The sequence below is a fragment of the Ovis aries genome, chromosome 1, assembly GCF_016772045.2.
Source record: "Ovis aries strain OAR_USU_Benz2616 breed Rambouillet chromosome 1, ARS-UI_Ramb_v3.0, whole genome shotgun sequence".
Lineage (NCBI taxonomy): Eukaryota > Metazoa > Chordata > Mammalia > Artiodactyla > Bovidae > Ovis > Ovis aries.
In genome coordinates this window covers 217,046,126-217,058,319 of record NC_056054.1, presented here as the reverse complement: position 1 = coordinate 217,058,319, position 12,194 = coordinate 217,046,126, and the positions used below count along the sequence as shown (strand labels likewise).

The following is a 12,194-nucleotide window of genomic DNA, read 5'->3' as shown; positions in this document are numbered from 1 at the left end:
ATAAAAAAGTCAAAACAAAAAATTAAGATTACAAAGTGATTTCTTGGCCCAAATATTTGGGCCAAGTCTATAATTAACTGGCTGCCTGCCTACATTCATTTTCCTTTGTTCTCTGATGACATAGCCAATGAGAACAAACCAGCCATAAGCAGATAGGTTTGGGATAGGCCAGAGAATTATTCTTTTTGAAATTAAACATTCAGTCATTGGGCTTTGACTGGGTATTACTGGATTAATTGAAAATTTTTCATATTCTGAATGTATTCACTTAATCAAATTTTAATTTGTTTTAAAAGAACACATGAATCAAAGTTAAATGTTAAAGTGCATGGGAGGTTTTAAAACAGAAATTTTAAAAATGAACAAATCAAATTATAATTTAAACTCACCAGTTCACCTTGACAGTATAAGGCATTTGGGAGTCCATACGGTAATGCAAAGGACAAAATATTTAAAAGCAATCTTTTTATGGCTTTATGGATAGGCAGTTATCTGACAAATGGTACCAATAAATCTATAAGGACTTTATTACAACCAACAGAAAATAGGACAATCTCTGTCCTATCACGGTAATCCACCGCCCCACTACCCCCCAACCATTGGTGGATCACATCATTAGCAAAGATGATGGAAGCAAAAGCTTCAAAAGTGCTTGTATTTGCAACAGCCGGGACATGGAAGCAACCTAAATGTCCATCAACACATGAACAGGTAAAGAAGATATGGTACATATATACAAGGGAATATGACTCAGCTATAAACAGGAACAAAACTGGATTATCTATCCTGATGTGGACGGACCTAGAGTCTGTTATACAAAGTGAAGTAGGTCAAAAAGAGAAAAACGCAGATTGTATATTAACATGTACGCATGGAATCTAGAGAAATGGTGCAGGTGAACCTATTTTCAGGGTAGGAAGAGATGCAGATGTAGAGGATGGACATGTCTTGTGCACACGGGGTAGGGGAGAAGGAAGGGTGCGCTGAAATAAGGAGCAGCGCTAAAATATATAGACACTACTGGCTTCCCTGGCGGCTCAAATGGTAAAGCGTATGCCTGCAGTGCGGGAGACCTAGGTTCAGTCCCTGGGCTGGGAAGATGCCCTGGAGAAGGAAATGGCATCCCACTCCAGTACTCTTGCCTGGAAAATTCCATGGACTGAGGAGCCTGGTAGGCTACAGTCCATGGGGTTGCAGAGTCAGACACGACTGAGCGACTTCACTTCGATAGACACTACCATGTGCAAAACACACAGCCAGTGGGAAGCTGCCACACAGCACAGGGAGCCCAGCTCCGTGGTCTGTGATGACGGAGAGGGGAAGGAGGGAGGCAACATATGTACACATATGCTGCCGCTAAGTCGCTTCAGTCGTGTCCGACTCTGTGCGACCCCATAGACAGCAGCCCACCAGGCTCCCTCATCCCTGGGATTCTCCAGGCAAGAACACTGGAGTGGGTTGCCATTTCCTTCTCCAATGCATGAAAGTGAAAAGCAAAAGTGAAGTCGCTCAGTCATGTTCGACACTACATGGCAGAGACGGGGATTCTCCATCCCCCCTTCCCTGCAATGCTTTTGATTATCATTGCAGGTAAATAATTATTACTGCTAAGTTCATTTCCTCCCTACATTCTCTGTAAGCAGAAAAATGTTAGCTGTATTCACAAGATCTCCTTTCTTTGGACAAAATACAACGTTTAAGAGGTTCCAAGGGAAAAGCACATGTTTTGCAAGCCACTGACCATTTATTGGGCTTCCCTGGTGGCTCAGCAGGTAAAGAATTCACCTGCAATGCAGGAGGCTTGGATTCGATCTCTGGGTCGGGAAGATCCCCTGTTGGAGGGCATGGCAACCCACTCCAGTATTCTTGCCTGGAGAATCCCATGGACAGAGGAGACTGGCAGGCTCTAGTTCATGGGGTTGCAAAGAGTTGGACACAACTGAAGCAACTGAGCATGCATGCACGACCACTTATCAGTTATTTTGGAGCCTTAATGTTATTAAATTAGTATCTCAGAGGGAACAAAGGACTGCTTTTTATTTGACTAGAGAAACACAGTTCTCTTTCTTTTGGGTTGATAGAGGGAAAAAGACTTAAAGTTGAAATGATGCTTGATGTACAGAAACTGAAATTCTAAACAACTTATCTCATGAACACAGCCTAGAAGGCAGGGTTCAAAGGAACAAGAAGCCCTGATAACTGGAGGTTTACTATTGCTTGGAGAGGAGGACTGGTAAAGTTCAGGCTGGCAATCCAGCCTCACATTCCTTTCACTCCCTGGTCACAGTCCACACAAGGGGTCCTCAGTCCTGCTCACAGCACCGGCTCGGTGGTGACAAGCTGCTGGACAAAAAAAAATTCAGAGCTTCTGCAACTGGCAACTCCACTCAGAATGAGCTAGCTTCTTTGCCCTCCAGAGGTGAATGTTCTTAGTACAGTTCTGTCTTATTTACAGACTGACTCCTTCCTAAGGCTTTTCATATGAAGAGAAAAATGAAAGCCTTATGATCAAAACCATTCCATATTTTAGGATCTGTACAAATAGTCATAACCTTCATTTCCAGTCTCTTTTCTTTGACTAGCAAGAGACTGTCCTCTTATGAACACAATGAAGAATAAAACAGTACCCCTAAGTTCCTTTTTATAGTCTCAACAGAGGCCATTTGCTATTTCAGCTGATCCTAAAAAGGAGTGTACTCATGAAACATGTGAGGGGAGTTTGATGAACGACAGCAACAAACAGCATCTGTTACCCCATAAAATCTGCTGTGATACTGTAAGGATATTGTTTATTTTCCAGCTTCTGTTCAGACCTCTACACCCACCAGTAGGTGGATGCAACTTCCTGATTGTAGGAATATACATGGTTGGTAAAAAATTCCAGAAGAGCAAAGAGCATCACTGTATTTCAGTGACACTCCACAATTCCAGAGATGACTTCCTCATGAGAACTAGTCCTTTTGCAATTTGCCAAACTAGGACAGCTCTGCAGCTGGTCACTATGGCACTTCTTTGCCAATTATTTTCTTTCTTTCTTTTTGGCTGAGTTGGGTCTTCATTGCTTTGCCGGGGCTCTTTCTAGTTGTGGCGAGCACGGGCTTCTCACTGTGGTGGCTTCTCTTGTTGTGGAGCATGGGCTCTAGGCCTGCAGGCTTCAGTAGTTGTGGCTCACAGCCCCTAGAGCATGGGCTCTGTAGTTGTGGTGCATGGGCTTAGTTGCCCCAAGGCATGTGGAATCTTTCCAGACGAGGTATGGCACTGAACCTGTGTCCCCTGCATTGGCAGGCTGATTCTTAACCACTGTACCACCAGGGAAGTCCTCTTTGCTAATTACTTTCTACTGTCTCAATAGTCCTCAGGGCACATTTCTTTCTTTTTTTAATTCATTATTTTTATTTAATATAAATTTCTTTATTTTAATTGGAGGCTAATTACTTTACAATCTTGTGGTGGTTCTGCCATACATTGACATGGATCCGACACGGGTGTACACGTGTAAATTGGAGTATAGTTGCTTTACAATGCTGTGTTAATTTCTACTGTAGAGCAAAGTGAATCGGTCACACATATATGCATATATACTGTCTTCCTTGGATTTCCTTTCTATTTCGGTCACCACAGAGCCACAGGGCACGTTTCTTGACCTGATGCTAAAAATCATCTCAGATCAGGCCACTTTGTTTGGCTGGCTTCATCACACGGTCCCTGAGGTTAATGGTCAGGGGTACCACACCCAGACTTCATTTGTAGTTTTACTCCCACATTTGAAAACCTGCCAAATAAGGTAAGCCAGACTGGCTTCTGCATTGATTCCGTGATTCATTTGCTCATTCATTCATGAGCCCACATTATACACTGGTTTCTGTGAAAGGCTACTGAAGAAATAAAAGACTTGCCTCTGGCCCACCAAAATTTACAGTCCGGGTGGCCAGTCAACATGCCTTAGAAGTGAAAAAAGAACAAAGGTGGTATTTTAGGAAAGCAGTAATGACAACGGTAGGTGGGGCTCTTCCCTTCACCTTACCCATCTTCCTTCCCTTACCTTGCTCTGATGGGTTGAGATCCTAATCTGGGTCCCAGAGCACTACCATTTCCAGGAGAATTCTTTCTTGCTAATGCTGGGGATATAGAAGTTGTTCTTTGAGGCACCTGAAAGGAAACCAGAATTCAGAAATATTTTCCATAAAATAACTTCCATGTGGTACTGCCTGAAATGCAGCCTACTCCTTTCCTAGGATCTGCCAGGAGACATGGAATGATCAGAAACAGGAAAGAAACATCTCAAAGAAATACTTAACTCCCTAAACAAAATCAAAGGAAAGGCAATGAGGCACATTTTAGCAACTATTAATGAGTATTGCCTTCAATGTTAAAAACAAATTTAGAAACACAGCAAGTGAATTACTTTGATGTACAGGGCTAAAATAATTGCCTTCCTTTGTGTGCACAAGAGTGGTGGACACCAGAAATTTCTTTGGGGTATCATGAACTCAGTTGGCCATTGGAAACTGCATCTGATGACAGTCATCCAGATAAACAGAGTTCCATTTTTAACTCACAGCACAACTAATAAACAGATGAGGAAACTATGAAATCTGGTGAGAAACTAGGGTATCAGACTAGAACTTGGGACATAAGCTCAGTGAGCTCAGAGAAATGACTGGAATAGGTCCTAAATATTTCCACTTGCTAACCAAGTTGCAATTGCTAATTCAAAACAAACTCCTACCACTGTGATTCCAGAGGTCAATTTGCAAATGTAATTTAAAACACAGGATTAATAATGAAACTGCTGGAAGGTCTTCAAAAAACTATGTAAGTACCAGTTAGACTGTGAACTACAGTTGGAAATTGTATCATTAGCTTATTGGTCAAGGGACTTAGGTAAATTCAAGTATGCCTCATTTTATAAAACATTTTCTAATGGAATTGAATACTGTTAAGCACACCAAAGGAGTTTCAACATGAGGGGAGAGGAGAAATTTACTTTATGAAAAGTGACCAGGAAACGAAAATGTGACAGCTAGGTGGGCTAAACAATCTTCAGGTGCTTTGATGTTTCTTTTTTGGAGGTCCTTTTAAAGTGGATTTATATTGGGTTGGCCAAAAAGTTCATTTGGTTCTAAAAGTAAAACTAAGAAAATTTTTTTTCGTTTTCACCAAGAACATCATTGAATAATATATCCACTAACAACGAACTTTCTGACCAATCTGATTTTCTGTACTAGATATTTTAAAATTATGCTTTGTTTTGATATTATTGCTTAATACGTTAAAGAATATTTACCATGAACACAAGTTTTCTTGGTTATTATAAAACATTTTAAGATAAAGACCTAGAAAGATGAGTCAGTGAAGTGATGCAGAATGACCAAAATCAGTGCTCCCACCTGCTCAGTTAAATATTACTGCTATTTTTCCTTTTGTATTTGGTCACCTGAAATAGTTGTAGAGAGGGTCTAATGAATCATTAAAACCTAAAACCCTTGTATTGATCTAAAGTTTTCCTTCCAGAGTTGATAAATGTGTGCTTGCATGTTTGAAGAGAATGGACCAATGACCTCAAATGTCTCCCCAGCTCTCCTGTCTGCCCCTCTGCCCATCCTGTTTTTCAGGTTGAACTTTGCTCCATAAATAACCTTGCCTAATGCCATCCCCAAGACAAGAAAAACAAAAAAGCCATCATCAGCCAATTTCATTTGCAAAGCCATGGAAATTTTTTTGAGAGGACGATAGGAAAAATATTTGAAAACATTTGGATAAAAATTACTATTTTTTTTTTTCTAGAATCAGTAATGGTATGGATCTATGGAAACTGTGAGGCATTCCATTTGTCTGGCTCCTCAGCTTAGTTCAGGAGAAAGGGAATCCTGAACCAGGAAGAATCTGATGCAACATTTCTCCAGTGTTTTGAAATACTTGAGGTTGTCTGTAGTGAGATGCACAGCCATGTGTTAGGACATTTTGGAATGTATAACAGCTTGATATGGGCAAACACAAAACAGATGGAACCAAGCCAGTGCAATTTAATCCTCAGTACAACCTGGCCTAGCTTTCCTTAGTGGAACCAACTAACATATTCTAAGAGCATTACTATTTTCTGAACACCTGAAATGTGGTTTCACTCTGTGCTTTAAAAATAGAAATAAACAAATTCTTTTCTTTTTAATCTGGAAATTTTAAGTTTGTCTAGATATAGATTAAAGTCATCAGTGAGAATATCCGTATTATTCTATTTCTCAAGATGGATAGTATTAATGAATAGTTTGGAAGGCTTGGGGTTGGGAGTTCTAATTCTGGATACAGGATATGTGCTTTCACGTAGAACCTCCATTTCTTTGGGGAAAATGGAGATTACAGATGATGAAAGACAATCCAAGTCTTAGCCTGGGAATGAGGAGGGACCAGTATAAATGCTAGAAGGGATGGTGCTGTGTTACCATGTTCTTTGGTATTATGAATGGTCTGCAACAGGGGTAATAATGATAACAGTAACAGTTAGTAGTAGTAATAATAAACATTGATGACAATGATAGAGATGATGATAACAACTCCAGTAATGTTACCTTTGGTGGAATGTCTTCTTCCTGTCGTAACCAAGAGCTTCGGTCAAACTTCTCAATGCGAGTGGGGAGAGGTGGGTTTTCAGAGGTGGGATCTGAGTTCTGGCGTGGCATCTCGACACGGTGAGAGCTCACATTCAGAGCCTCCTGAAACCCAGAGAGGCCCTTCGTGGGCTGCTCATGCACCGACTGGGAGGCGGTCAAGGCAGGTCCCTGGGATTTCACTGCTACCAGATGCGGGATCTAAGCATCAAACCAACATCACAGCAGCATTATTAGAAGTAGTAGTAGTAGTTGCTCACTTGTGTCTGACTCTTTGTGACCCCAGGGACTGTAGCCCACCAGGATCCTCTGTCCACGGGATTCTCTAGGTAGTGATTCCTGGAGTGGCCATCTCCTTCTCCAGGGGATCTTCCTGACCCAGGGATCAAACCTGGGTCTCCTGCATTGCAGGCAGATTCTTTACTGTCTGAGTCACCAAGGAAATGCAGATCAACTAGGATCTCATGAGAAAGGAGGATAAAATTTTAGGGAGAAAGAACCAGAGCACATGGAGCCCATAGCAGCTCTTTGCAGCATGCTTTTCAAAGCTCTCCCAAATTTCCTATTTTAGAGCTGGAGGGCTGGACCAGACTTGCTGGCAAAGAGTTAAATGATGGACTTGGGACTGTTAAGAAGTCAGTGAAATAAGTGTCATGATAATAATGATTTTCAGTGAACATTTATTGACCAGAAATACATTTACAAGCACTTCTGATCATACAAACTTCCTCCTTTCAACCTCCTAACTTGGACTTCAGAGAGTGCTCTGTGAAACAAGAACTGCTCTCAACATCTTTCTTCCTATGAACTCATTAAATACCATGAGCTGGACACAATTATTCTTCTCATTTTACTCATGAGAATGTAAGGTATAGAGAAGGTAAATGACAACCTAGATTTCACAGCTAACATGCGCCAGACACTGGATTGTAACCTACACATATGCCTAATTCCAGTTCCCATGTTGTAACAGCCTAACTGCTATGTGATCCTGCTTCTGGTGAACTGGCTCTTACCACCTAGGATATTATACATCTCACAACACTAGGATGTTTCTTTTAGAGTTGGAAGTCTCACAGTTTGGCATGTATTGATATCATTCATGCAGGGAAGAAATGTAGACTTTAGGTAGAAATATAGCTTTTTACGACAAATCATGACCACCTATAGTTTGGAGAACCCTTTACCGCTCACACTTCCTTGTTTGTGCTCACGTGAGCCTATCTTCTCCTCCAACGTGCAGGGAAGCTCCCAGGAGACAAGAGCCACGTCAGACTTCCTCTCTATGAGTCTAGCACCATGCCTGGCATATTGAAGGTGGTCAATCAATCCTGGCTGGGAAAACATCTAGAGTATTTTCTAAATTAAACTGTTAATTCAATAAACATTAATCTAGTATTTGCTTTGTACCAGGCACCTATCAGACTCTCTTTGGTCTGAAATCTCAGTGCCCAGACTGCGAGAGGACACCTCCACAGCCCTCCTCCACCAGCCTGGCCCTGTTCCTTCTGCGCTTGAGGTCTCATCTCTGGAGTAGCCTTGCCCCAGATTCTTCAGACCCTCTTGATTCGGGAGACTGGAATGTTGCTAACTATAGTTCCAAGGAAATTCTCAAAGTCCCTTTCAGCTGAGTGTATGCTTCAACGAGAATAGAACTGTAACCAATCAAATTTATATTAAGGTTGTGTAGGTGCGTGCTCAGTTGTGTTCGACGCTTTGCAACCTCTAGGACTATAGCCTGTCAGGCTCCTCTGTCCATGGGCATTTCCTGGCAAGAATACTGGAGTGGGTTGCCTTTTCCTTCTCCAGGGGATCTTCCTGACCCAGGGATCAAACCTGCATCCCCTGCATCAAAGGTGGATTCTTTACCTCTGAGCCACCGGGGAAGTCCATATTAAGGTTAAATATCATTAAATATATTAAGCATTAACACAAAAACAAAGCCTGTCTTACAAGTACGTACCTCAGTGTTCATAAAAGCATGATTTACAATAGCCAAGACATGGAAAGAACCAAAGTGTCCACTGATAAATGAATAGATAAAGAAAATGTGGTATGTGTGTATACACATACATACATACACACAAACACACATATACACAATGGAATACAACTCAGCTATAAAAAAGAATGAAATACTGCCATTTGCAGGAGCATGGATGGACTCGGAGGTTATCACACCAGGTGAAGTAAATCAAGAAGAGAAAGATAAATACCATATGGTATCACTTATATGTGGAACTTAAAATATGCCACAAATGAACTTATCTACAAAACAGACTCAAAGACATAAAGAACAGACTTGTCATTGCCAAGAAGGAGGGGGTGGGGAAGGGAAGGATTGGGACTTTGGGATTAGCAGATACAAACTATTATATATAGAATGCAAAAATAACAAGGTCCTACAGTATAACACAGGGAACTACATTCAATACTCTGTGATAAATTATAACAGAAAAGATTGTGGAAAAGAATGTATATATATATATGTGTAACTGAATCATATTGCTGTGTAGCAGAAACTAACACAGCATTGTACACCAACTATACTTGAATAAAATAAATTTTAAAAATATGCAGTACAAAACACAAACTGACTTTGAAAAAGAGTCCCTTAAACAAAAACAAAAACTGAAGCTCCTGAAAAATGCTTAATTCAATTAGCTATCTGTCACAGGATATCAACATTTTCATTTCCTAGTCACTTTCACATAGTTTTTTAAGTTTTCTCTCTACTCCTTTTACAGGGAAAAAGTTTCCTAAACGGTCAAAGTTAGGGGGTTTTAAAGAGGAACTTTGTGCGTTTTGAACCCACGGATGCTTAGGCCTGAATTCATTATATACAAATAAAAAAAGGCAAGATAAGCTAATTTGGCTAGTACTGAAGAATTTTGGACCTCATATACTAAAGGCATATACTAAAATCAAGAATTCTTGATTGTATCTGCTCTGAAACTCCAGTTCAAATAGCATTACATATATCAAAGGTGCCCTCAGAATATCTGTGGGAGTGTAGACAAAGGTGGAGACCTGGAAGAAACTTAAGACGTTTAGGTGAAAACCGCTGCATAACCTTCTTTTTTATGAAATTTCATACTACATCTCAATTCCTATTTCATTTTTGGTTTACACAATTTAAAAAATTCCTTGAAAACTTCCAGAAACTTCCCACTTATCTAAAAGTGAGTAAATCTTTTCTTTTCCAAATAGCTTATAACAGTGGTTCTGAAACTTTAAAGTGTATCAGGATCACCTGGAGGCTGTTAAATCACAGACTTCCAGCCCTGCCCCTAGAGTTGCTGATCAGTAGTCTGAGTTGGGCCCGAGAATCTGCAATTCTACCAAGTTTCTGGGTGATGTTGATGCTGCTGGCCCAGGGACCACACTTTTAAAACCACTGGCTTAGAAAACACAATTTTACTTCACCTAGTCCATTTAACTTTTCCAGTTTCAGGCTCCTGTCAAAATTCCAAGGAACAAAAGACAATGTAACAGTGTATATACACATCAAGCTTCCTTGGTGGCTCAGGTGGTAACGAATCTGCCTGCAATGTCAAAGACCTGGGTTCGATCCCTGGAGAAGGGAATGGCTACCCACTCCTGTATTTTTACTGGAGAATTTCATGGACAGAGGGACATGGTGGGCTACAGTCCATGCGGGCACAAAGAGGTCTACATAAATTTTAGCTTTGGTAATTTCAACTCACAGGATGCCTGTTCTGGACTAGCAGGAACTTCTATGGGTCTCTTGAGAGGCCAATTTACCAAGAAGTGACTGCGGTTAGCTTAAAGTTAAGAATGGTGCTTTTTTTCCTTCTCATTTCTCCCTCTATCTTGCACATTCAGTGGGGTCTCCTATCTTACTAGAGATTTGTTATGAAAAGCCATGATTTGGCTGGTCTCATACCCAAATCCATGTTACTACTCCCTGTTACTTTTATTAGACTTTATTGTACACCTTGTTGAAAAACCCAGTGGAATGAAGGGACACTGTACCTGGGGATCAACTGATCTGAGCATGGGGGGTGTCCGAGCAGGCTGAACCCCACTGATGCTAAAGGACTCCGACCGTGGGGGCAGGTTGGGGTCTGATATCCTGTTGGCAACCTTGTGAGGCATGGCAGGTGAACTCTGCCGGTTGAGCCTTGACCGTTCTTCTACCTAGAAAACCAAAAAAAAAAAAAAAAAAAAGTACTTCAATGGATAGAAGCTGATTTATTTCCTAGTCAGGATTTTGTGTAGTCACCTGCACAGCCATTTTGCATCCCTCCAATCAAATCATTTTAGAAAGCCGAAGCTCTATCTGCTCTGCATCAAAAATTTGCAGAAAGCTCTTTTGTGTCAGAGTAAATAACAGCATGGAAAACACATGGAATACTTGAGGCACCACCCTTCCATTACCCATTATCTCATGCTATTCTATTGGCTGAGAATTTGGGACCCTGCTTTTTAAAACTTTCTCATGTATTAGCTGGAACACTATCCTGTTGATTGGTCACAAATCCAGGGCTCAGTCAGGGAGAGAGGCAACTATGTCAGGTATTACAATTGTTTGGAGAAAATAGAAAATTGCTTTGAGCTGACAAATGAGACAGGACGGGGAAGAACACAGAAGGGCTGATAAGAGGATGTGCCGAGCACACTCACCCTCCATCGCTTTCTGTGCGCTACTCATGGGCAAGTGGGAGTCTTGCTCAATGAGCATGGCTTGTCTTAAACTGACTTCCTGTATCTTTTTTTTTCTCTCCTGAGGGCCTTCTCTTTTCAGGTGTCTCTCTTCCTGTTCCCTAAAATGCACTGCCCCACTGCATTTTTGCCATTCCAGCCTGGACTCCTCTCTCTCTCTTCCCCCTCTCCTGCCTGTATTTCCACACACGGCGCTTGTTCTTGCTTCCCCTCCTCTCCTCTCCAGCCCTCTGGACACTTCATTCCCGTGTCACTCCCTTTTTTGCAGAGTCTGTCTCAGCCGAGAGGAGATAACTGAACAGAAGTGCTTCACAGGGAAGGCTCAAAGGACCCGGAAAGGCTATCTTTATAGGCAAAAGTCACCCTTAGTACTTATTTGTTGCAGACAATCTGTGGCAGAGGACAAATTATAAAGAAAAAGGTAGGTAAACAAAATGTACACTGCAAGACATTTAAAATCTTCGACAGCTTTAAAAGGTCTAGCACTTTTCTCCAGATCCACCTTGTCCTGTCCTTTATTTCTTCAGGGTCAATTTGACAGTTGTAATTTCCAAACCCATTGGGGCAATAATTCCACCCTGATGCCCATTAACTCTCTTCTGCTGACTCACTATCTTTGTGTTGTAATAGCCTGTTATGGAACCCACATGTGGGTCCTCAAGACATATTTGTATGTAACAGCTAAGATCCTTTATTCATTTTACTTCCTGATTTGAAATAAGTCAAAAGGGCTCTTCTTTCCCATCCTATTTTGAATATTCCTAGAGGCAGACTCAGTCTCATACACAAAGTAAGTCTATTTTTAAAACTCTCAAATTAACTACAAACATGTTAACATGTTAAGATGTGCTACAGTAGAGAAAACCACCCTTCTGCCTCTACACAAGAGCCATCTGAACACCT

General features: G+C 41.1%; 1 protein-coding gene across 8 annotated transcripts in view; it reads right to left on the bottom strand.

The window, feature by feature from the left end:
* Positions 1-12,194, bottom strand: part of TNIK (TRAF2 and NCK interacting kinase) — a 401,194-nt gene that overhangs the window by 53,839 nt on the left and 335,161 nt on the right. For all 8 annotated transcript variants that reach the window (XM_027958346.3, XM_027958352.3, XM_060393683.1 and 5 more), the window contains 3 exons: positions 10,602-10,766; positions 6,567-6,806; positions 4,043-4,149 (listed from right to left, as the gene is read on the bottom strand). In XM_027958346.3, the coding sequence (XP_027814147.1) occupies positions 4,043-4,149; positions 6,567-6,806; positions 10,602-10,766 (512 nt within the window). The remainder of the gene's footprint in view (positions 1-4,042; positions 4,150-6,566; positions 6,807-10,601; positions 10,767-12,194) is intronic.